The following is a 26,258-nucleotide window of genomic DNA, read 5'->3' as shown; positions in this document are numbered from 1 at the left end:
ACAATTTTCAATTTCTCAAATATGCCAATAACCTGAACTTTACTTTTGTATTTGATTAGTGGATTGGACACATATTTACTGAGTATCTTCTCTGCCAGACACAGCTTAACACTGGGATATGATAATGATAATATGATATAATAATAGCTGCAGGTACCTGCATAGAGTTGTGTAGAGATGAACTGGATCCTTCATAGTTGCCCTTAGGTGGAATATGACCCGTGTATATCTCCCTAATAATGATCAAAAGTGGACAAGTGTGTGTATTTCAAGCCAGAATTACTCATACCAGTGAGACTGGAGTGTAAACATTAATGAAGGTCAAGGATAGATTGGCACTGGGTCTTGGAAGAACCAGTATGACCTGAATGGCCAGGGTGTGGGGCAGTAGGTAGAAAGGAGGGAGAATATTCTAGAGGGGCAAGTCCTGGAAAAAAAAAAAAAAAAAAAAGATCCGGGGTCAGGGAGGGTCAAGAGATTTCAGGGGGCCAATGGGGGAATTCACTTATGATACAGGAGAAAATGTGAATGCGAGCAGAGTTAAGAGAGATTGCTGGGTGATGATGTCAGCATGTGGGGGCCTAGAACAGGAATTTGTCCATTATTCTTAGTAAATAGTGGATCATTCAAGATTCTTACTCAGGGTCTCCCTCTGCCTGTGTCTCTGCCTCTCTCTTTCTCTCTCTGCGTTTCTCGTGAATAAATGAATAAAATATATATATAAAAAAAAGATTTTTACTCCGGGGCTATTTTTAGCAGGTGGACTACACTAGGTGCCTCGCTGAGGCAGCCTCTCCCGAGTCCTATCCAGCACGCTCTCCAACACTAACGCCCCCCATCTACAGCCTTCCTGGGGGATGAAGCGGTCACCGTGCTCCGGGAAAAGGTGGCCTCTAATGGGACGTCATGCACTTGGCTGGGGTTAGAGGGAAACCAGGCCCGGATCGCCTTCTTCGGGGACCCCGCGAGCGAGACTCAGGCAGCGGAAGGCCTCGCGGGACGAGGCGCGCGGAGCCGCTGGTGACGCACTACCGGCCGCGCCACTGCTCTTCCGGCCTGGGGGCGGGGCGGTGAGCCCGTGCCCTGGGCCTGCGCGCACCTGTGGGACCGTAGTCGCCACCCCGCGGGGAGCCCCTGGACCTCACGGTGAGCGGGCGGGGCCTCGGGGAGGGGAGGGGAGTGGCTCCGGGCGCCTTCGCCTGGGGCAGCGGGCCGGAGGCTTTTGGAGGCAGCCTGCCCCCGGCCTCGTGCGGCCCCGAACTCCCAGCGGCCTCGGCACAGCGTCCGGCGCGGAGCAGGCGGCTGAGAGGACCGTGCGAATTCGCACGAGCGAATGAGCGATGACTGACTGAGGGCTAGATGCATGGATGATCTACAGCTAGGGCTCACGTTCGGAAACGAAGCCCCAGGGCTCAGAGTTCTCGGTCTGAATACCATCTCTCCCCCGTCCTCCCACCCCCTCCCCATTAATCCTGCCTGCAGCTCAGAGACTTTTTTTTTTAGGGACCGTCGTAGTAGGAACCGGCAGTAGCGTGAAGGTGGCGAGTCTCGAGTCTCTGAGTTGCAATTCCTGAGGATACAGAGGCTGTTTTCTCATCTCTAAAGTTGGACTGTCTACTGTGTCTAGTAGTCCTTGCCTTCCTTGCTTTGCAAGGCTCAGTTGACAGCATGTATGTGATAGCCCGCACGGACACGTTCATGTCTTGCAACAAAATTTTACTGTGCGTTACTTGCCAAGTTGGACACAGAACCCAGGGGCGGGACTACAGAGTGAGAGACCTTGGACCTGGAACATGCTTACAGTCTAGTTAGTGCTGGGAGATATATATGTGAACAGGTTTTTGTGATGATCTAAAACATAGTGCTAAATAGGACTGTTCGAAGCAGCTGTGCTGATTGAACCTTCAGAACAACCCATTATCTGTAGTTTTTTTTTTTTTTTAAGGTTTCATTTATTTATTCATAAGAGACACAAAGAGAGGCAGAGACACAGGAGGCAGAGGGAGAAGCAGGCTCCCTGCAGGGAGCCCGATGCGGGACTTGATCCTGGGACCTCAGGGTCATGCCCTGGGCTGAAGGCAGACGCTCAACCACTGAGCCACCCAGGCATCTCTTATTTGTAGTTTTTTTAATGAGGATATTGAGGTACGGAGAGAATAGGAGACGATGGAAGGACATATTGCTACTTAGTGACCCAAGGCTGCAGAAGAGAGAGATCCAGAATGCTGCTACAGCCTAGATGAGTATGTTACTTGTGGCCAACTGACAAACCCAAGAAGGGCTTCAGGGAGGAGTACATTTTGAGTGTGGTCTTATTGAAGGAATTGTTTCAAATTCTCGAAAAATCCCACCTGGTTTGCCCATAATCCTTTAGCTAATTATTGAGAGGTAAAGAGGTGGCAGGAAGGAGAAAGCTTACAAAGTAAGGGGAGAGAGAGCTAGCTCCTTGTTACTTTGAACGGGATTAAGCTATTAAAAGCTCTCCTGGGACGCCTGGGTGGCCCACGGTGTAATCCTGAAGTCCCCCGATCAAGTCTCATATCGGGCTCCCTGCATGAAGCCTGCTTCTCCCTCTGCCTGTGTCTCTGCCTCTCTTTCTCTGTGTCTCTCATGAATAAATAAAATCTTTTTTAAAAAATTAAAAAATAAAAGCTTTCCTTTTTTTCCTTTTACCCTTCACTGTAATACCCATCTCGCCCCCAAACGTGGATTCTGACAGATCCTTTTATCTTCTTAAAATCACTGACAATCAGATTATTCTATACTAGGCATTGGCGGAAAAACCTGTACCTTCCTCTCCGGGAAATTTATAGACTAGAGGGTCAGTAAACTATGGCCCCCAGGCAAAATGTCTATCACCTGTTTTTGTTTAAAAAAAAAAAAAAAGAAAGAAGAAAAAAAAAGTCTTACTGAAACACAGCCAAGCTCATTTATTTTTATTTTTTATTTTTATTTATTTATTTTTAAAGATTTTATTTATTTATTCATGAGAGACACACACACAGAGAGGCAGAGACACAGGCAGAGGGAGAATCAGGCTCTTCATAGGGATCCCAATGTGGGACTCGATCCCCCAACTGGGATCACGCCCTGAGCTGAAGACAGACGCTCAACCACTGAGCCATCCAGGAGTCCCTCATTTTTTTTTTAAACATATTATGTGTGTAGTTGTTTTCACACTACAAAGGCAAAGTTGAATAGTTGTGACAGAGAGAGACCATATTGCCCCTGAAGCCTTAATTATTTATTTTCTAACCCATTACAGGAAAATTTGCAGTTTGACATAAATTGCTGACAGCTCAGATGATCCACAGTTGGAGGAGAGGGTTGTCAGCAAGATGTCTTTTCTACTCCATAGATTTTAGTATCAAACATAATAATGCCTGACCCCTGTGGAATACTTGCCATGTGGCAGATGTCTTTATAAATGCTTTACATGAATTAACTCGTTTGGTTAAGGATTCACAGAATGTTAAAGCTGAAAGGACTCATAGATACTATCTTTTCGCCCCCATGGATATTATCTAATTTGTCAGCTTTTTCAGGTAAGTAGCCTGTCATGTAGGCCCATCACATGGGCTGTGACAGAACAATTTCCTGATTTCCATTTCAATCCACTTTAATCTTACTCTGAATGAGAGGCCAATACCTTATTCACTGGATCTGGCATTTTGTTGGTTGTAACTCCTTTTGTTTCTGTTTTTTTTGATCGTTGAAACCTGTGAGCAGGAACTACAGTTCAGTCATTTTTTTACATAATTATTTCTCTAACTTTAATACATGTTTATTGTAGGGAAAGTGAAATATATAGAAGAGTATAAAGGACAAATGAAAGTAACCCATTAAATGACCTAAGGATCAGTGTGTTGACATTTTGGTGGATTTCTTCTGTCCTTTGTGTTTTGTATATGTCTGTGTATTAATAATAGTTCTTATTTATTGAATGTTTACTTAGTACTGGTACATGTATGCATATTTTTATTTTACCATTTTGTATTCTCCAGTTTTAACATATTTTCTCATGGATATTCTTTGAAAACATGACGTTTTTAAAAGATTTTACTAAAAAAAAAAAAAAAAGATTTTACTTATTTATTCATGAGAGACAGAGAGAGGCAGAGACATAGCCATAGGGAGAAGCAGGCTTCCTGCAGGGAGCCCGATGTGGTACTCCATCCCAGGACCCCGGGATCATGACCTGAGCCCGAGGCAGATGCTCAACCACCGAGCCACCCAGTTATCCCAACATGATTTTTTTTTTTTTTTTAAGGGTAAGGAACTCTAAATCCTGAGAAGGAAAAAGTGTAATTCTTTCATAAAAAGGATGTTTGAAGCAAATTCTCCCCTAAAACTACCTCTTGTATTAAAGGTGTGAAAGACTCAAATAAGGACATTCATTGTTACCTTTTTTTTTTTTAAGATTTTTTATTTTCTTTATTCATAGAGACACAGAAAGAGAGAGGCAGAGACACAGGCAGAGGGAGAATCAGGCTCCATGCAGGGAGCCTGACGTGGGACTCGATTCCAGGTCTCCAGGATCACGCCCCGGGCTGCAGGCGGCACTAAACCGCTGCGCCACCGGGGCTGCCCTCATTCTGTTACCTTAAGCTGCGAGGCTGAGGGTTAGTTTTGCAACTCACCAAAATAATCTTTTTAAGGTCTGTTCTTCCAGAACAGAGCTCTTATATTTAACAACCGTTACATCTACCTGTCACGACAAATTGTTCGAATTAGTCAGTGAAGTCCAGGTTCTTGAGACCTGTTAATATGTACGTGAGCTATTACTGTAGCAGACTTAAAAGGTGTGCCTTTGGGAATCTTAGGTTGAGACTATCAGTTTCATTTGTGAGCTAAGACAGGATCCCTGAGAATTATGTGCTGCATTTCTCTGCAGATTAATTCACTAGAAGGTTCTCCAGTGCTCATACACAAAATTTTATGAAGTTGTAAGATTCGTCTTTTGCCCCAGTGTCACCCCTTCCAGAGTAGTAATCATTGAGAAATAATCTTCTTCTGTAATCATTGAGAACCAAACATTGTGATAGCATTGGGCATTTTTTTTTTAAGATTTTATTTATTCATGAGAGATACACAGAGAGAGGCAGAGGGAGAAGCAGGCTCCCTGCAGGGAGCCCAATGTGGGACTCGATCTTGGGGCTCCAGAATCACACCCTGAGCTGAAGGCAGACACTCAACCGCTGAGCCACCCAGGTGCCCAGCATTGGGCATTTTGTAGTGAACAAGACAGACAAGCCCCTTGACTTCATGATACCTAGACCAGCAGGGTGAATCTTAACCAGAATTTATATCAAAATCAAGCAGGAAGATCCATTGGGTGGCTCAGCGGTTTAGAGCCTCCCTTTGGCCCAGGGCATGATCCTGGAGTCCCGGCATTGAGTCCCACCTCAGGCTCCCTGCATGGAGCCTGCTTTTCCCTCTGCCTGTGTCTCTGCCTCTCTCTCTCTGTGTCTCTTGTGAATAAATAAAAAAAATATTAAAAAAAAATAAGCAGGCATTAAATAATTTTTCCAAAATCAAATTTATGTAACTTTCATTTGTACCTTTTTAAAAAGCTTTTAATTTTAATTCTGGTATAGTTAACATATAGTGTTATATTAGTTTCAGGTGCACAGTGTAATGATTCAACAATTCTCTACATTACCCAGTGATTACCACAAGTGTAGTCTTTAATCTCCATCACCTATTTCACCCATTTCCCAACCTCCCAGTAACCATCAGTTTGTTCTCTGTAGTTAAGAGTCTGTTTCTTGATTTATCTCTCTTTTTTCTTTGCTTGTTTTGTTTATTAAATTCCACATATGAGTGAAATAATATGGTATTTGTCTTTCTTTGACTTATTTCACTTAACATTATACTCACTAGCTCCATCCATGTTTTTTCAAATGGCAAGATTTCATTCTTTTTTATGGCTGAATAATATTTCATTGTGTATTTACACCACATCTACTTTATCCATTCATCTACTTACTGATGGACACAGGCTGTTTCCATAATTTGGTTATTGTAATGCTGCAATAAACATAGGGGTGCATGTATCCCTTTGAATTAGTGTATTTGTATTTTGGGGGTAAATACCCAGTAATGTGATTATCAGATGGTAAGGTAGTTCTATTTTCAATTTTTTGAGGAAACTCCACACTATTTTCTAAGTGACTATACAGTTTGCATTCCTACCAACAGTGCCCAAGTGTTCCTTTTTCCCCACATCATTTTCAACAGTTGTTGTCTCTTATGTTTTTTATTTTTGATTTTGTATTATCCTGTTTTAACATACTGTATTTTCTAATGAATATTCTTTTTTCTAATGGATATTCTTTGAAAAAATGATTTTTTTTAAAATTTTTTATTCATTTATGATAGTCACAGAGAGAGAGCGAGAGAGAGAGGCAGAGAGAGAAGCAGGCTCCATGCACCGGGAGCCTGATGTGGGATTCGATCCCGGATCTCCAGGATCGCGCCCTGGGCCAAAGGCAGGCGCCAAACCGCTGCGCCACCCAGGGATCCCTGAAAAAATGATTTTTAACAGTTACAAAATCTATCATATTAATATGCCATCAGTGTTTATTTGCTTGTTTTACAATTATAGTAATTATAGTATGTGATCTTTGTACATAAATTTCTGTGCCCATCCCTGATTGTATTTTTTCACTTTTTTTTTTCTCGGATTATAGAAGCTGTTTATTCCTGAAGGAAAACTTTGAAATGTTACACAAAGATACACAAAAGACCTTTTGTTACACAAAGGTCTTTTTTTTTTTTTTAAGATTTTATTTATTTATTCATGAGAGACACACAGAGAGGCAGAAAAACAGGCTCCATGCAGGAAGCCCGACAGGGGACTGGATCCCAGGTCTCTAGGACCACACCCCAGGCCGAAGGTGGCACTAAACCACCCGGGCTGCCCAAAGATAGGTCTTAACACAAAAGTTTACCATAATCCTGTCCTTTAGAGATGCTTATGGTTAACAATTTGATACATATTCTTAGGGATTAGAGTCTTTTAAAAAGAAAGCATATTTTAGCATACATATACAGTGTTCTGATGTACTTGAAATTTTAATATCCTGCATTTTTTCATTTATATAGAGCATAAGTATTTTTGCACATGATCACATATTTTTGTTTTAAGGATTTTTATTCTAGAAAGAGAGGGCATGAGCAGGGGGAGGGGCAGAATGAGAGGGAGAAGCAGACTCCTCACTGGACAGGGAGCCCTATGTAGGGCTCAATTCCAGGACCCTGATGTCATGACCTGGGCTGAAGACAGACACTTAACTGACTGAGCCATAAGTGCCCCTCATATTTTCATTTTTAATTATCTTAATGTCTATATAATTTCCACCAAGTGGAAGTACTATAATTTGCTAAGCTGCAGTGTCCATTCATAGAAAGATTGTGTTTTCCAACAACATTGCAGGGTATTTTTAATTTTTTTACAGGTAACAAAAGAATTCAGCTTTTTTCTTCTTTGGGAAGTTCTTTTTTATTTTATTTTTTTTAAGATTTTATTTATTCATGAGAGACAGAGAGAGAGAGAGAGAGAGAGAGAGGCAGAGACCCAGGCAGAGGAAGAAGCAGGCTCCATGGAGGGAGTCCGATGTGGTACTTGATCCTGGGTCTCTAGGATCACATCCTGGGCTGAAGGCAACACTAAATCACTGAGCCACTGGGGCTGCCCTATATTTTCTTCTTTTATTTTAAAATATTTTATTTATTCATTAGAGACACACAGGGAGAGAGAGGCAGAGAATTAGGCAGAGGGAGAATCCGGCTCCATGCAGGGAGCCTGATGTGGGACTCAATTTTGGAACCCTGGGATCACACCCTGAGCTGAAGGCAGACACTCAGCCACTAAGCCACCCAGGTGTCCCTTTTTCTTTTTTTTTTTTAAGATTTTATTTATTCATGAGAGACAGAGAGACAGAGAGGCAGAGACATAGGCAGAGGGAGAAGCAGGCTGAGAGAGAGAGAGAGAGGCAGAGACATAGGCAGAGGGAGAAGCAGGCTCCATGCAGGGAGCCCGACATGGGACTCCATCCCAGATCTCCAGGATCAGGCCCTGGGCTGAAGGCGGTTCTAAACCGCTGAGCTACCCGGGCAGCAACCCCCGCCCCGGAATTTTTTAAAAAATAGGCTCCAAGGGATCCCCGGGTGGTGCAGCGGTTTGGCGCCTGCCTTTGGCCCAGGGCACGATCCTGGAGACCGGGGATCGAATCCCACGTCGGGCTCCGGGTGCATGGAGCCTGCTTCTCCCTCTGCCTGTGTCTCTGCCTCTCTCTCTCTCTCTGTGTGACTATCATAAATAAATTTAAAAAAATTAAAAAAAAAAATAGGCTCCATACCCAGCACGGAGCCCAACTTGGGGCTTGAACTCATAACCCTGAATTCAAGACCTGAGCTGAGATCAAAAGTTGGATGCTTAACCATCTGAGCCACCCAGGTGCCCTGGGAAGTTATTTATGAGAAAGTTCTTTTTTTTTTTTTTTAAGATATTATTTCTCCATGAGAGACACACAGAGAGAGGCAGAGACACAGGCAGAGAGAGAAACAGGCTCCCTGTAGGGAGCCCGAAGTGGGACTCGATCCCGGGACACCAGGATCACGCACGCCCTGGGCTGAAGGTAGGCGCTAAACCGCTGAGCCACCCAGGGATCCCTGAGAATGTTCTAATAGTAGAATTATAGGTCAAAGAATATAGGTATTTTATAGACATACTAATAACTTTGAGAGTCTTTTGAGACACATTGTAGGTGTTGTATATACTTAGTATAATTTTCTGATTTCCTATACTCAAAAAAAGGATGATCCCAGTATTCCAACTGCTATTCATCCTACAACTTTAAGACCTGATTGATATATATTGCCAAATTATTTCTAGAAGGATGGTACCATCTTATATTCCCACTGCTGGTGTATGAGAAGCTCTTTTCCCCCATACCTTTGCCAGTCTTGATTTGTGGCACTTTAAAGAAAATTTCCAATTTAATATAAAAATAGATTCTTTATTGTTTCGTTTCCATTTTTTTATTACTACCAAGATGGAACTTTGTTTTGATATGGTTATTGGCCTTTTGTAATTCTTGCTCTATATGTTGTATACTTCTCATTTTTTTTAATTTTTTTTTAATTTTATTTACTTATGATAGTCATACAGAGAGAGAGAGAGGCAGAGACACAGGCAGAGGGAGAAGCAGGCTCCATGCTCCAGGAGCCTGATGTGGGATTTGATCCTGGGTCTCGAGGATCGCGCCCTGGGCCAAAGGCAGGCGCCAAACTGCTGCGCCACCCAGGGATCCCGTATACTTCTCATTTTTTATGAGTTCATCTTTTTTCCTTAATTATTAATAAGTCTTTTATTCATTAGGTCCATCTACTTACTCTTTGATGTGTAAATCAGAAATACTTTTTTTAGATTGATTATCATTTTATTTTATTTGTATTTTGGATATAGAATAGAGATTGTTGCTTTTCTATGACCAGATTTATCCAGCTTTGTCCTTTTTGGACAAAAAAAGGATGTGTGGTTTTTTTTTTTTTTTTTTTTTTTTTTTTTTTGCATAATGCTTAGAAAAGTCTACCCTAACCCTAAAGTCAATTATTTCTTAATATTTTATTTTGTGGGGTTTTTTTTTTATATTTAACCCTTTAACCAGCTTAGATTTATTTTGGTATATGGTATAGGTAGGAATCTCACTAAGTGTTTTTTCCAGGTAATTAAGCAACAGTTTCAACATAATTTATAAGTAATTTTTTATGACTAGAGATGCCAATTTTATCGTATATTAAAATCTTTTAGGGCAGCCTCGGTGGCTCAGCGGTTTAGTGCTCCCTTCAGCCCAAGGTGTGATCCTGGAGACCCAGGATTGAATCCGGAGTTGGGCTTCCTGCATGGAGCCTGCTTCTTCCTCTGCCTGTGTCTCTGCCTCTCTCTCTTTCTGTTTCTCATTAATAAATAAATAAAATCTTTTTTTTTAATAAATAAAATCTTTTTTTTAAATAAAATCTTTAAACAAGCAAACAAAAATATTTTATTTCTTTCTTTCAGGGCATTAGGAATCTCTAAAATCAAAAGCCAGGGGATTCCTGGGTGGCTCAGTGGTTTAGTGCCTGCCTTCGACCCAGGGCGTGATCCTGGAGTCCTGGGATCAAGTCCCACGTCCGGCTACCTGCATGGAGCCTGCTTCTCCCTCTGCCTGTGTCTCTGCCTTTCTGTGTGTGTGTGTGTGTGTATGTGTGTGTGTGTGTCATGAGTGGATAAATGAAATCTTATAATAAATAAATAAAATAAAATCTTTAAAAAATAAATGAAAAAATCAAAAGCCAGTGTTAAACATCATCTTTAAGAAGATTTATTTATTTATTTATTTATTTATTTATTTATTTATTTATTTATTTATTTGACCGGGGGGTGGGGGGGTGTTATGGGAGGAGCCGAGCCAAGGAAGAGAATCTTCAAGCAGGCTCCCTGCTAAGCACAGAGCCCAGTATGGGGCTCGATCTCATGACCCATGAGATCATGACAGATAAAACCAAGAGCCATATGCTCAACTAAGTCACCCAGGTACCCCTAAACTTCCTTTTAAAAATGTAAAGTCATTGTTGAGGTTTTCCTAGCTATACTCCTTTGGTGTTTTTATCTGTTAGTCCCAGGATGTTAATTACTCTTATTATGACACTTCTCTCCTCTATTCCAGATATGTATGCCTACTTTCTATTTGGATATTTATGTATTTATTTATTTATTTAGATTTTTATTTATTTATTCATGAGAGACACACAGAAAGAGGCAGAGACACAGGCAGAGAGAGATGCCAGCTCCATGCAGGGAGCTGGATGTGGGACTCCATCTTGGGACTCCAGGATCATGTCCGGGGCTGAAGGCAGACACTCAACCGCTGAGCCACCCAGGCATCCCTCTATTTGGATATTTAAAAACTGAATGTATCTTCTTTATCCCCAAAGCAGTGTTCCCATTCTCTAAAGGTCGCTGTCATCACTCAAGCTCCAAACCAGAAAATAATCTTGACTTCTCCCTCTCCCTCACACCATATTCATCCAGTCTCTTAGTTGATCCAGTCTCCCTAGAAGGCTGCTGAACAACCTCCCAAAGGGTCTTCCAGTCTTCACCTTACCTCTACACCTTCCACCATTCAAACACAGTTTCCTTCTTTGCTATTGGGCAGAGGAATGTGTTCCTTTTAAAAAAAAAAAAAAAAATTTATTTTATTCATGAGAGACACAGAGAGAAAGAGGCAGAGACACAGGCAGAGGGAGAAGCAGGCTCCATGCAGGAAGCCCGATGTGGGACTCGATCCCAGGACTCCAGGATCATGCCCTGGGCCGAAGGCAGGTGCCCAACTGCTGAGCCACCCAGGGACCCCGTGTTTTTTTGTTTTTGTTTTTGTTTTGTTGTGTGTTTTTTTTTTTTTTTAACAGCAGATAGATATACTCATGTCACTTTTTCCCCCAAAAAACATTTTCATATTTCTTTTTTTTTTTTTTTTTTTTCATTTTCGTATTTCTTTTGTGGCTTTCTACTCACTTTAAGGTAAATTCCTTAAAATGGTCCTCAGGGTTGTATTTGATCTGGCTTTTGCTTGCCTCGAGCTTCATGTCTTACTAGATCTCCTTCACTGAGCTTGATTCCTTTTGTATATTCTGTTTCATATCTCTGTTATTTTCTTTCTTCAGCTGTTTCATTTCTATTTATCTCTTTTTCAGGGAGGCTTTCTTTCTCAAACTACATTAGGTCCCCTCTGCTCTACATTACTACATCCCATATTTCCACTTTTGTAATTCCTGTAATTGTAACTACACTTTAATGTCTCTGTCCAGCTGTAATCTAAGTTCTAGTCAGGTGGGGGCATGTTTGACTGTTTATCTATTGTCTAACTCCAATTACACTGTAACCCCACTCTACTTCATGGTTCTCTGTAGGATTGTGTGGTAGCTTCTTTCTGTGCCCCTCTTATAGAAGAGGATCAGGAAATCTCAGATAGGATCCTCAAGCAGGCTCCACACTGGACTTGCTGTAGGGCTCGATCTCACAACCCTGAGATCATGACCTGAGCTGAAATCAAGAGTCAGATGCTTAACTGACTGAGCCTCCCAGGTGCACCCACCCCACCGGAGATAGGATCCTCTTATACCTTTAAAATTCATCACAGAAGTGCAGATGTTGATGAGAAGTCCATAGTACCAGCATTATTATGTATTTCAGCAGACTCAGACCATTCTTAACATGCCTTCTTAGCTCTTGATTATAGGTAAAATCATCTGTCTGTCTTCTTTTTTCCTTGAAATAATGCTGCTGATTCTACCTCCCACTTTAGGCTTATATGGGGAGACATTTTTGGATGAACAGTTGCAATTTAACATATCAAGCACCAGAAACTCTTTGTACTATTTTTTGGAACTTTCTTGTAAGTAAAAAATTATTTCGCAATTTGTTTTTTATTGTTGCTTTTTTAAAAGTAAGCTCCACACCCAGTATGGACCCCAAAATGGGGGGGTGGGGGGGCTTGAACTCATGACCTGAGATCAAACCTGAGCTGAGATCAACAATTGGATGCTTAACCAACCGAGCCATGCAGGTGCCCCCCCCCTTTTTTTCTTTTTTAAACTGCAGCCTATAATCTTAATATTGAGCTGTACCTGAAGAAAACTGTTCAGTTGATCTGACATCTAGAAGAAAGGGCAAGCAGTGTATCTCTAAGTTGTACAAATAGAGCTTCCTAACTCCTGTCCAGCTCCTTGGCATATAGTGGAGATGGGTGTATCAGATTTAATGTATTAGCCTTGCTATAAGGTCATTTCCCTATGCAACTTTTTTTTTTTTTTTTTTTTTAAGATTTCATGTATTTGAGAGAGAGTGCACCTGCGTGAGCAGGGGAGGAGCAGCAGAGGGACAGGGACAAGCAGGTTCTGCACTGAGCATGGAGCCCAACGTGGGGCTCAATCCCAGGACCCCGAGATCATGACCTGAACTGAAACCAAGATGCTTAACCAACTGAGCCACCCTGGCATCCCTTCGTATCCCTTCCTATGCTACTTTTGATTCTATTAATTGGCCTTCATATAGATTGTTATATAAAGGCATGAATACTTCTGTCTACTTCATAGATATCTTTATTATTATAAATAACATTCTGATTTATCCACCAAGTGCTTGAGGGTTTGCTAATGTATCAGTCTGGCTGTCACTTTTTACACAGCTGACAAATGGAATTTGTGAAACTACAAGGCTGGAAGCCAACCATGATTTTTGCTGATGCGGTCACATTGCTATCTAAATAGATTTTGTGTGAATTATTAGACAGTATCCCTGGGCAACAGTTCTTTGTCATTTTCCTGTTTCCTGGGACAGTGATATCCCCTTCCCCACCTTTTTTTTCCCCCTATGAGCAGGGCTCCCAGTTTTCCAACTCTGAAGTGTTTTTCAATCAAAACAAAGAGAAGATTTGTGGATGTTGAATATGCAAGGAGCTGAAGAGAGAGAGCTTGGAAGAGAGGTTTGTCCAGGTGAGTAGCAAGGAAAAACCAGTAGGAGAAACAGCAGGAAGAGAAACTGATTAAAGCTCAAGAAATAAAATTACCCTTTCTTTTAGGGATGTTGGGGACAGATGGTGGTGAGCATCTCTTGGGGCTAACTTTTTCCCAGTACTCATTTTGTCTCATTTCTAGCATTTGCTTTTACATTCTCCCACTGTCCATTCTGAGTAGAAACCATCTATGTTTCCTCTCTTGACCTAATCTCAGCTTGCTATTGTTTGTCATTGTCCTTTTATTTCTACCATCTCTGGTCCCTGGCTTCCTAAGTTTCTGTAGGTGCCCATTAAATGGGATTCCTTATGAATGGTGATCCCCTTACCCTCCTATAGGTCTTTTCCATGACTTGTAATTGAATGACTTTGCTCCACGTGATTTTATTGGCCCTTATTCATATGCTATTACTGAGACATGTCAGAATTAGGCCCCTATAACCTCAGAGGCTTCCACTCTGTCCTGCACAAGAGATACTCACTCTGATGTTTTCTTTCAGATTTGATGAACAAGTCTGTTCCAGAGCAGGATGCCTTTGAAATTGATTCACCAAGGATAGGAGCAAAGAGATTACAAGAGGATGCATACCAGGATTCTATATTTGAAGAAAAATATGCATGTGGGAGCATGAAGGAAAACTCTTCTGGAGAGGTTCCTGGACCATGCCTTTTTCAAGAAGGAGGTTTTGGGGAAATAACTTTTATCCACAAGGAAGCATCTCCTGAAACAATTAGCCAAGAATATAATTTTGAGAGAAGCTTGCTTTTGACCTCTAGCTTTGTTACACATCTCAGGGTTTCTACAGAAGAGAGCCTACATCAGTGGGAGACAAGTAGCATAACTAATGAGATTTCAGACCAAAGTAAATGTCCAACTCTCTCTACACAGAAAAAGTCTTGGGAATGTAACGAATGTGGAAAAACTTTTACTCAGAGCTCATCTCTTATCCAACACCAGAGGACTCATACTGGAGAGAGACCCTATGCATGTGAGGAATGTGGGAAAGCCTTTAGTCGTAGTTCCTTCCTTGTTCAGCATCAAAGAATTCACACTGGAGTAAAACCATATGGATGTGAGCAATGTGGGAAAACCTTTCGATGTCGATCATTTCTTACTCAGCATCAGAGGATCCATACTGGAGAGAAACCTTATAAATGTAATGAATGTGGGAATTCCTTCCGCAATCATTCACATCTCACTGAACATCAGAGAATTCACACTGGAGAGAAACCTTATAAATGTAATAGATGTGGGAAGGCATTCAATCAGAACACACACCTCATTCATCATCAGAGGATTCACACTGGTGAGAAACCTTATTTATGCAATGAATGTGGCTCTTCTTTTCGCAAACACTCAAATCTTACACAACATCAGAGAATTCACACTGGGGAAAAGCCTCATAAATGTGATCAGTGTGGGAAAACTTTCCAAACAAAGGCAAACCTTTCTCAGCATCAGAGAATTCATACTGGAGAGAAACCCTATAAATGTAAGGAATGTGGCAAAGCCTTTTGTCAGAGCCCATCCCTTATTAAACACCAACGAATTCACACTGGAGAAAAACCCTATAAATGTAAGGAATGTGGCAAAGCTTTTACTCAGAGCACCCCACTCACTAAGCATCAGAGAATTCATACAGGGGAGAGACCCTACAAATGCAATGAATGTGGTAAAGCCTTCATTCAGAGCATTTGCCTCATTCGGCATCAGAGAAGTCACACTGGAGAAAAACCCTATAAATGCAGTGAATGTGGGAAGGGCTTTAATCAGAATACTTGCCTCACTCAGCATATGAGAATTCATACTGGAGAGAAGCCCTATAAATGTAAAGAATGTGGGAAAGCCTTTGCTCATAGCTCATCTCTTACTGAACATCATAGAACCCACACTGGTGAGAAGCTTTATAAATGTAGTGAATGTGAGAAAACTTTTCGCAAGTATGCACACCTTAGTGAACATTACAGAATTCACACTGGTGAGAAACCTTATGAATGCATTGAATGTGGAAAATTCTTCAGACATAGTTCAGTCCTTTTCAGACATCAGAAACTTCACAATGGTGAATAACCCTGGTGTTCAGGTTATGACAGCTTCTCTAGAAAGAGTGACCAGGAATCTGGCTGGGAGCAGTGGGGCAAGGAGAGTTCTTGGAGGGAAGGATGAAGGAACATCGACCATTACACTCAGAAAAATATTTCCAGTTGTGGAGTTAGGAGCTTGGAAAATGCAGAGCCTACTCCAGCTGGGCATCTGGGAATACAAGGTGGAAAGGAAATTCCTGCCTTATGGATAAATCCTTGCCACCTGCCACTCCTTTCTCTTGTGACTCTCATATCTTAAGGTACCATTTGTTAACACTAGTGTTGCCTTTACTATACTCCTGCCCCACCTTCCCAACTTGTGACCCCTGTTCTGTGGCAGTCGGCTGGGGTATTTCCTAACATTCAATGTGAAAGTTGCAGCGGTTCTGAGGTAGAGCTAAGCAGCCTTCAGACATCTGAGGCTGCTCTGAACATGTCATCTGTAGAAGTGTTCTCATGAAGGGGAGATGGAAGTAAGGGAAAATAAAGAATCCTTATTCATTCATACAACAGATAAGGGGATATGTGGCAAGAACTGGGCTGATACATTTACAGATATGTTTGCGAAGAAGGCTTTTATCAGGGTAAGGGAGATCTTTCCTGATCCTTTCAAGCTGGAGGGCAATTTGTGGCTAAAAAGGAAGGAGAAGGTCAAGAAGAACTTCTCTTGAATGATGCTAGTTTGTGGAGTCGGATCTGCTTAGAGAGGCACAAAGAGGAAGGTCCAACCTTTGCCCAGGGGAACACTGACATCCAGGAGGGAAATGATGTGCTCTAGGCTGCTGGTGCTGAGGCCAGCACAGGAAGCTTGTGTTTGACCTTTCAGTTCACTTTCATATCCCAGCCCTGGACTAAGGTGTACACCTGTCTCTTACAAGTTTGGGTGGACCACTGGTTTGCAGGGTCCAGGGGAAAGAGACCCACCAGGGTTAACTATGTTCAAAAAATGTTAATTGACGTTTAGGGAGGAGAAACCATTAGTGAAAAAAGAAGATGGCCTTTTAGGTTGGCTGGACTTGGGGCTGCTGGACCAGTCCTTAAGAGAGTATTGGTCGTTTTAGCAGGGAGAGCTGGATTTCATGTAATTATGCCATTGGTGACTATAAGCAGATTTATTACATTTCAGATGTTTCTATTTTTATTGGACTATCTTATTCTTGGATATTTACCCTTCCCTGCAGGTTAGGAGTATCTAGGGAAACACTCATGGGATAAATTTGCAAAGTGTATTAGATAGGACTACCTCTTTTTAAAATCCCTGAATAGTACAGTTTGCCACTATGATATTCTTTTTAAGAGAAAGGGCATTTCCCCCCTATTTATCTCCTTACTCTTTTTCATGTTTTTTACTGTAACTGAGAGATTATGTGAGGATTGCTTTTGACTATTTGTAATAATTTCAATGCCCTGAAGCTTATATAGTCTTTAAAATAATGACTGTTAAAACAAAGTCAGTTGATTCTGGAATGGTTGGTTACTTAAAACTCAGCATTAGTTTTTTTTTTTTTTTTTCTTTTTTTCCAGAGCAGCTATCCTGTAAGCAGTGGTTTGAGATATTAATCACCATTAATGGGAGTGTGGCACTCTCTTCCTCTCCAGCTACGAAGATTATATTCTCAAAACCTGCCACGGGGCAACTCATAATTGAGTAAATTAATTCCTTATGGACAAAAATAACCCTGTTAAAACTTTATGGTCATGAAAAATATTACTCAAAGAAAATATTGATGTATTTGTACTTCCTAAATGAAAATAACACTACAGAATTTATTGCTGGCACATAGTAAATGTTCAATAAATATTTGTTGAATTAATATATTTTAATCAAATTTTGCCCACCAGAAACTTTAGCAACTTCCTGATATGAAGATATTTATACACTACTGTCTATAAAGTCTTGAGATTAGAATTGGGAGAGTTCTCTTTTTGGGGGGTGGGGGAGAGTTTTCTTAAGGAAGAAATCGGAAATCTAAGGATGAAAGGTATCTTCAAGTTCTTGTTAGAATTTCCAAAAATCAAAAAAATTTTTAATCCTCAGGCTGAGAGTCTGATACCATTTTAACTTCCTGAGAAAACAGGAAGGAAAGGAACTTGTCATCTTGCCTTTCTCATCACATGTTCTCACACTTGCAAGTATTTGCTCCTAGTTGCCTCCCAGTTGTTGGTCCAGTTGCTGGCCAGTCACATGCCCAGTCACTCCAGTCCCAAATCATGGAATTGCTCTTGGTCAGTCATCACATCCAAGCAACTACTGTATCCTGCTTCCATCTCCTAAATCTAGGAGCCATCTCCATTGCTATCATTTTAGTTCAATCCCCAGTCTATTTTCTAGACCATTTTCTTATTTTCACAATCAGTCTTACAGTTGCTTGCCCCACAAGGCTGTCTTTCACAAATTTTTCTGGATGGTATTTGTAAGACACAACTGGCAGCTCTACTGTTACCTCAAAATATCCTAGCCCCTTAAGAGATATCTGAAGCTCCTCCACTGGGCCATGCCTATGCTATCACACTCAGCTGCCTTCCCTGCATTGCATGCTGTTTCACAGTACAAATTCCTGTGATTCCACATCATTGCTGGACTCATCTTTGGCACCTTTTGCATATACTATTCCTATTGCCTCAATTTCCTTCCTTAATTCTGCTTGCCTGGAAAGCTTTTGTGTCGCCTTTTTTTTTTTTTTTTTAAGATTTTATTTATTTATTCACAAGAGACAGAGAGGCACAGACACAGGTAAAGGGAGAAGCAGGCTCCACGCAGGGAGCCGGATGTCCAGGACCACACCCTGGGCTGAAGGTGGCAATAAAGTGCTGAGCCACCCAGGCTGCCAGATTTTGTGTCACTTGTGAATGTGCTCATGCAACATCTCCTTTGAAGCTGTCTCTGACCTCACATATTTTGTATTTCTGCATTTTGTATCTTCATTTTATTTATCATGTTGCATTGTAATGGCTTGTGTACAAACCTTTCTCTCCCCACTGAACTATCAGCTGTTAGAGCAGGAACCATGTGATATTTATTTATTCATCTTTGTATCCACAGTATCTGGCACTTCCTTGTGATTAGTAAATATTTGTTGAGCTCAATTAAAATATTGAGTCAGAGATTTCTCCATGCCTACCTGCAGGGTGTGACTTAGGTCCACAGTTGCCAGCAGAAAGGAGGTGTGCAGAGTATGAGTATGCCACTGAAGTGTTTGCCAGGTGCAAGAATTCTGAATCTTTCCCAAAGATACAGATTGTGCCCTTATATTAAGCAGGGGGTCCCTTAAGAAAAAGTAATATTTTGTAGCAAGAAAAAAAAAAACTTGTCATAAGGTTGTTTTGTTACAAATTAGCCATTTAAATGTCCCATCACAGTTTAGCAAAGTACTTACAGATATGTTGATGTCAGAGTCTACAGGAAGAGGCAAATGCTTGCAGCTATAGAAGTACAACTATGTCAGCTGGAATATCCCTGAAATAGGAAGTAGGAGTTGAATAGTGTTGCTGGTCTGGCAGGAGAGCTTTTGAGTTTAGCAATTCCAATGTGGAAGCATTTCCTGAGTTCATGGCTTTACCTGGCTCCAGATGATAAAGAACTGCGATGTGTTGCTTATTCTCAGTGTGCTGAAATTTATTCTGTGATTTCAGAAGAACATGGGATGAGGCCACATCATATCCTCAGAGCAACAGTAGAGAAAACAGAAAGGTGGATGGTCTTGCCCAAGGTCACATAGCTAGTAAGTGTCAAGTGGAATTTAAACTCCCATGTCCTTTTTCACTTTTCCTTCAGATTTCTCTTTATTAGTCATACCTCTGTTCCATGATGCCTCTTTAGTTATAATTATTATAGAGGTGACCACATAGGACTTCAATTTTGGCCTGCTTGTGGGGATGGGAGGAGCTCATTTTAATATTTTAAAGTAATCTCTACACCAACATGGGGCTCAAACTCACAACCCAGAGATGACTAGTCACATGCTCTATCAACTGAGCCAGCCAGGCTCCCCTGGGAGCTCATTTTAGATCAAAAAGCTTTTTTTTTGCCTACAGACCTTCCTGTGTATAAGTGTGAGAAGTACATTGGTTTTACATTTTGATTTCACCTTTCTGCCTACATAATACAGAAGTCTAGCTTTTACCCCAGGTGGCTTTAATTTTCACTGCCCTTGAGCTAATGACCACTGCAAAGCTAAGGTCACTTTTGTGGAAAGTTTTTGGTAGCCACTCTTCCCCTGCCCACCCCCCACTCCCATTTTCCACCTCATTGAAGGAAGTTTAGCCCAAATTGTATTAAGCCACAGATTCATGTTTCTGGTAAATTGCTCTATGGTACTCCACTCCGGAGTTAGTTCCTACACAGCAGAGACTGCTGACTTAGATTCTTTGAAGCTTAAACGGGAAAAAATGATTAGGCCTAGGCTTTCTGACCTGTGGGATGTTAGGGCTTGTGCAGAGGGCTGGGGGTGGGGGTGGCGGAGAACTTGCTATTTGATTCCAAAGAAGTGCTGAGAATGTGACACTTGGTAAAAAGTAAGATGAACTCACCATTATTGTTCCCTGGCATGTCAGCTGACAGTTCTACAAAGGATCCTCTTTTAGCTGAACAGGGTTAGTGATGGCCTTAGTCTGGGGCATCTTCACTCCTAATTTCAGCCTCCTAAAGGTAAAACAGCCAGTCTGGAAATTTAAGCAGATAACTTCTCTATTGCATCTCATTCATTTTTTCCCAGTGTTTATTGAGTGCCCCCTATGGATTGTACAGTAGACAACTGTATTTCCCAGAGCTTGCACATCAGTAAGAATGCCTGTAAGTGTATCAGGTGCCCTGCCGCCCATGCCTTCATCTCAGGAATACAGTCAAGAGGAGCCTGTATGTGCAAGTATTCCTGAGCAAGTCTCAGTAAGATATGAAGTTTTGCAGCAGTGGTGATGAGGGCCTTGAAGGCTGGCAAGGTCCCGTGAAGCCAATGCAGAACAAAGAGGACAAGCTGGAATCTGTGGAGCATGATAGGACAAACTTTTTTTTTTTTTTTTTTAAGATTTTATTTATTCATGAGATACACAGAGAGAGGGAGAGAGAGGCAGAGACACAAGCAGAAGGAGAAGCAGTCTCCATGCAGGAGCCAGACGTGGGACTCCATCCCTGGACTCCAGGATCACGCCCTGGGCTGAAGGCAGGCGCCAAACCGCTGAGCCACCCAGGGATCCCCTACTGAACTTTTTTTAGTGCTAGTAATTACATATATTAACCTCATTTAATCCTCATGGTAACCTGAAATGCGGTGCCATTATTATTTTCTGTTCTTTTTTTTTTTTTTTTTTTTTTTTTTTTTAAAAGATTTATTTATTTATTTATTTATGATAGACATAGAGAGAGAGAGAGAAAGAGGCAGAGGCACAGGAGGAGGGAGAAACAGGCTCCATGCACCGGGAGCCTGACGTGGGACTCGATCCCGGGACTCCAGGATCGCGCCCTGGGCCAAAGGCAGGCGCTAAACCGCTGCGCCACCCAGGGATCCCTATTTTCTGTTCTATAAGTCAGGAAACAGCTACAGAGAAGTAAATAACTTGCCCAAGTTTGCACGCTGAAAATCAGGGACTTGACCTGAAAACAGAGCTCTAATGTTCTTAGGGCCAACTGTTGAACAAAGATCCTAAAGCAGAGGGTGCTTGGGGTGCCTGTGAGGAGGCCAGTTTTCTGGCAGGTGAGAATGTAAGAAAAGTTGAAGCCAGCTTTGAGAAGCCCTCCAAAAGTCAGTGACACGGAAGAGTTTTTAGGAAGATAAGGAAAGTTGCAGAATGAACAGTAAAAGCGCCTTGTGGTCCAGGCCAGCAGTCTCTTCGGTTCGGTTTCCTTACTCTGGGAAGGAGCGCGGTGAGGTGGGTTTACGGCTGTTTCTGCAGCTGGGGCTCCGGTGTCGGGCTGAACCCCCAGCTCTGGGCCGGGGAGGAAGCACCGAGAGGGAGCCACTCCCGCCTTCCTAGAGAGGAGACCACAGGGGTCTGACGGCGGCGCGGACTGCTGACGTCACGCGGGCCCGGCGCGGCGGGCGCTGGCTGCAAGGTGCCGCCAGGTGTCGCAGGCAGCGCCGTGCGTGTCGAGTCGGCGGTGCGCAGCTGCGACGGTTTTGTGGTCGCCCCTCCCTCGGAGCCGGGGCCGGCCCGCCGCAGCGCCTCTTCCTCGCGCGGAGACCCTTGGAGGAGGGGTCGGGTGCCGCGGGGTCCTGAAGAGAGAAAGGCGAAGCCTGTTCGAGAGCCTGTTCTGGGAATCGGGAGACCTGGGTACCCGTTGTATGTACTTCGGGGACGAAGCGAACTTCTGATTCCTTCAGTTCTGATTTCCAGAAGCCAGTGCTGTTTCTTGCTTTGCCACTTGACAAAGTCGAGCGGGTTGAATGATTATATGCGAGAGTTATCAACTTCCTTTAAGCTTTTAATCTCCTCTCATAGCAACAAAATAGGTACCTGTGAGGACATATAGACCCAAGACTTTAACAGCAGGTACTATTGAAGGCTTTTTTCTAAAGGCTTCCCATGTATTAACTCATTCATGCATCATCACAACCCTATAAAGTCATTATTTAGTCCATATGACGTTTGAGAAATGACCTCGAAAAGGTTAAGTAACTTCCCACTATCATTTGCTCATATATGGTAGAGCAGGGATTCAAACCGAGTCCTGGCCCCGAAGTCCACGCCATACTTCAGGTTTATCAGAGGAAGACAAATATAATCAGCGCATCAAAACAGTAGAAAGTGCTGCAGTAGAGGTATGTGAAATTCTTTGAGAACGTAAAGGAGAAAAGGCCTTGCAAAAAAAAAAAAAACCCACCTATGAGAAGTGTAGTGGTTCACATTTGAGTTGAATATTCGTACAAGTTTAAAAAGTAGTAGTTACTTTGTATACTCTGTCGAAAAAAATAAAAAATAAAAAATACAAAGTAGTAGTTTGTTCAGTGTCCGATAGGGGGTGCTAGTGGATTGGGATGGATTGGACTGGTCATCAGATCCCTGGCTTTTATTTTTTTTTTAATTATTTTTTTTTAATTTTTATTTATTTATGATAGTCACACACAGAGAGAGAGGCAGAGACACAGGCAGAGGGAGAAGCAGGCTCCATGCACCGGGAGCCCGACGCGGGACTCGATTCCGGGTCTCCAGGATCGCGCCCTGGGCCAAAGGCAGGCGCTAAACCACTGCGCCACCCAGGGTTCCCTGATCCCTGGCTTTTAATAGCTGTTCTTTCCTCCCCATTCAGAGGGAGTTCTTAAAAGCTTTCTTCCCAGGAGGTGTCCTTAACATCTTCCAAAAGACTCCCCTTGTCCTTTCTCCTACATGCTGCCTGACTAAATGCAGTCTAATTTTCCTGAAATTCCTCTACCTCTGATTCTGGTAAGATAACTGGAGGGGAGTTTCCTTGCTGTTGACTCAGCCTATTCTCTGACAGAGTACCTGTGCAGTTAGTATTTTTCAAATAAATGAATAACCAGCCTCAATCAAAGATGGACTGGACTTGAGGTTTTTGCTCTTTTCCCGTGTGTTTTTGGAATCAAAGGATTACAGAATGTTGGTACTAGTTTTCCACTTTCAATTCACAGATAAGACTGAGTGAGTGACTAGCTTTAGGTCACTGAACAAGTCAGTAGCAAAGCCCTGACTAGAATGCAGACTTCCTGACTCAGGCCAGCGTTTATTCTAATGCCCTCTATCATGGCCCCAGTTTTTGACTTTTGAAGTCAATGGCTTTTCCAGTAGGTTTGGGGAGGGGCCTTTGGATCCAACTTTCTCTCTTGTGGAGGTATTTTTACTTGAGGATAGTTCTTAGGAGGACCTGCCCCCTTTCTTTGTGCAGTGTCAGGTCTCTTGGAGGACTACCCACTTACTGATTTTGGTCATTAGTGATACTTTTTTAAAAAGACTTTTTAGAGAGTGAGCATGTGCATTTGCATGTAGGAGGAAGGGCAGAGGGAGAGGGATTGAGAGTCTTAAGGAGACTCCATGCTGAGCTTGGAACTCATGTGGGGCTTGATTTCACCACTTTGAAATCATGACCTGAGCCATAACCAAGAGTCAACCACTTACCCACCCGTACCACCCAGGTGCCGCATTGGTGATACTGTTCTGATTCTTCATTCAGACTTAAAATAGTTATTCGGCTAGGGATTGGCTATTCCTGAGTTCCTCTGAGTTCAGAATAGGAAGGAAGTAGGCTTACAATTTATGGGTGCTTTTTCCTTTCCCTCCATGCCTCAGATGCCTGCCCTCCCTCAAGAGAAGGCCCCAGAAGACAAACCAGTGTTGTTTGTGTTCCTAACGGCTTATCTCTGGGTAAGTGAAATCTAACTAGAGAGCCCAGGATGGGGGTGTTCATTCACAAGTGGTGGCAGAGCTATTGTGAAACGACCCACCAGTGACCACTACACCTAAACACTGCAGACTGAAAACACAGAACCACTCGGAAATGGCCCCATCTTATTAAAATCAGACTGATTATGGCCCGTTGTGGAAGCAGGCAATAGAGTAATTGTTTTGGACAGATCAGATAATATACTAATTTTATATCACATGTACTTAAACTGTAGCAAGAATAGCTACAGTTACCTGGTAGCTACTCACTGAACTGGTAACTATCATGTCTTAATGGTGTAGCCGTCAGATATGGGAAAACTGGTAGTAAATTACTGGAAGACTCATCACAAAAGTGGTTTAAGTGTGTCCTCAAAGAATATGAATGGGTTCCTGACTCTGAAACAAGAGCCTAAGTAATAGCAACTTCCATTATTATGGGGCATCAGAAAGCAACATGGAGCTTGGGGATTTGTTAAATTCAGTAAGAACAGTATTGTATGAACTGGATTCTTAGGCTATAGGAACTCTATGAATAGACTGTGACTGTTTATGGCTGACGAACTCAGTTTAGTTTAATATGTAGGCATAATATATGTGTATGTGTTTGTGTACATGCACTGAGAGATGGCTAAAAGAAAAGGCTGTCAAAAAACCAAGTGTATTTTCACTAGGTGATAGGATTTCAAGTAATTTCCTTTGTGGACTGTTTTTTTAGAATGAGTATGCATTCTTTGTGTGGTAAAACAACAACAACACTTTCTGAGACAATAAAAATAAAGGAAATGAAAGTGTGGTTAGAGTTTTGGTTTTATGTTTAGCTGTTTAAACCACCTGGCATTAAATTTTATATACAGTGTATCTGTACTGGAAGTACACAAAAAATAAAGATAGCTATGTTCAGGAAAAATATTCAATATATTTAGCAACCAATGCAGTACAGTACTACCCAATCAGATCAGTCTCTGACTGTAAACAGTTTGTGCAGAGATACCAGTGTATACCAACTAACTCTTAGGGTAGACCCATATGTACTAACAAGAAATGATTTTGAAGACACATTCTTTAGTGTAAAAAGAAAAAAGCAATAGCACAATAGAACCTATAGAACAATTTTATCTATGTAGAGAGAATAAAATGTGTAGAAAAAAGACTGAAAAGGGATGATTGGGTGGCTCAATGGTTGAGCATCTGCCTTTGGCTCAGGGTGTGATCCCGGGATCTGGGATTGAGTCTCACATCGGGTTCCTTGCAGGGAGCCTGCTTCTCCCTCTGCCTGTGTCTTTGCCTCTCTTTCTGTGTGTTTCTCATGAATAGATAAAAATCTTAAAAAAAAAAAAAAAGACTGAAAGAATATACTCTAGAGTTAATGTTAATTAGGAAGGAAATAGGTTGGGGCAGTCTGGGTGGCTCAGCAGTTTAGCGCCTTTGACCCGGGACGTGATCCTGGAGACCTGGATTGAATCCTGCGTCAGGCTCCTTGCATGAAGCCTGCTTCTCCCTCTGCCTGTCTCTGTGTCTCTCATGAATAAAATAAAAATATATATATTTAAAAAAAGGAAGGAAATGGGTTTACTTGAGTAGGGTGGGATGGTGAGGAAAAAAATGACTAATTTATCCTACATCTTTCTGTATTATCTAAATATTTTAAAGTGAGGATATATTCATGTATAATTTACATTAAAAAACTAAAGTAAACAGGGGCCTTAGAGAATAAGAATGTGTCAATGTCTCTGGCACTATTCAGGGAAGATGTTGCTGATGTGTGGCACCTAAGTATCTGCTCTCAGATTCTGTGTGCCCTTATTCAGAGCATCAGGGTTTCAAAGTCTGATGCCATTCAGATCATCTAAGTATTTCTCTTTCTCCAGTTCTAAGGAGTGTCCTCAATGACTTTTTTTTTATGATTTGGTTCTTATACAGTTTTTCTATAGTGGAGAGAATGTGTCAACCAGCTGGACATTGAGCATATATATTTTTCAGTGTAGATCAGCAAAGTGACTGTTTTCTACATCACCTTGTGAATATGATTAGTATACATCAGATTCTGAAGCATTTCATTAGTATCAAAGGTGAGGGCCAGATTCTGGACCATCATGCTATAGTCAAGTTACTGTCCAATAGGAATCTCTTCCCCAAGGACCACCCCATCCTATTTTTCTTCAAACAAAACAATATTTTACTTTTAGTAAGCAGGGCTCTATTTTCAAACCTAAAGATCTTCCAGATGGTCCTAGGGAGAGAGCTACAGATGCTGAATATTTTGGAGAGAGAGTTCCA

The 26,258-nt window shown here is 41.9% G+C and overlaps 2 protein-coding genes and 1 long non-coding RNA gene across 16 annotated transcripts in view; 2 read left to right on the top strand and 1 right to left on the bottom strand.

Annotated features, from left to right (window-relative positions):
• Positions 1–1,045: 1,045 nt before the first annotated feature.
• ZNF502 (zinc finger protein 502) lies at positions 1,046–17,465 on the top strand. 7 transcript variants are annotated; one of them, XR_007404268.1, is made up of 5 exons: positions 1,046–1,146; positions 12,354–12,443; positions 12,872–13,542; positions 14,063–15,907; positions 17,172–17,465. XR_007404268.1 is itself a non-coding variant. In XM_049098054.1 (5 exons), exons 4-5 carry the CDS (start codon positions 13,488–13,490, stop codon positions 15,631–15,633), a joined length of 1,626 nt encoding a protein of 541 aa, XP_048954011.1. In that variant the 5' UTR covers positions 1,055–1,146; positions 8,511–8,642; positions 12,354–12,443; positions 13,429–13,487; the 3' UTR covers positions 15,634–17,465. The 7 variants fall into 7 exon arrangements, 6 of the variants coding, with proteins under 6 accessions (XP_035558998.1, XP_048954009.1, XP_048954011.1 ...); XM_049098054.1 differs by adding an exon at positions 8,511–8,642 and having other exon boundaries at positions 1,055–1,146; positions 13,429–13,542; positions 14,063–17,465; XM_049098053.1 differs by adding an exon at positions 8,511–8,642 and having other exon boundaries at positions 1,055–1,146; positions 14,063–17,465.
• ZNF501 (zinc finger protein 501) overlaps positions 1,059–26,258 on the top strand; it is a 30,345-nt gene continuing 5,145 nt past the window's right edge. For 2 of the 8 annotated variants that reach the window (XM_049098057.1, XM_049098055.1), the window contains exons 1-2: positions 1,059–1,146; positions 23,886–23,960. The gene's annotated coding sequence lies outside the window, so the exon portion shown is untranslated. Of the gene's footprint in view, positions 1,147–21,738; positions 22,403–23,885; positions 23,961–26,258 lie in introns of those variants that run through there. The other 6 variants (XM_025458222.3, XM_025458219.3, XM_035703107.2 and 3 more) reach the window with 5 other exon arrangements.
• Positions 18,422–20,931, bottom strand: LOC118351662 (uncharacterized). Its single transcript, XR_007404270.1, has 3 exons — positions 20,178–20,931; positions 19,025–19,104; positions 18,422–18,914 (listed from the first exon to the last, which is right to left on the bottom strand). It is a non-coding gene; the product is annotated as an uncharacterized LOC118351662 (long non-coding RNA).

Source organism: Canis lupus, chromosome 20 (genome assembly GCF_003254725.2).
Source record: "Canis lupus dingo isolate Sandy chromosome 20, ASM325472v2, whole genome shotgun sequence".
NCBI lineage: Eukaryota > Metazoa > Chordata > Mammalia > Carnivora > Canidae > Canis > Canis lupus.
This window is presented reverse-complemented; position numbering and strand designations above follow the sequence as displayed.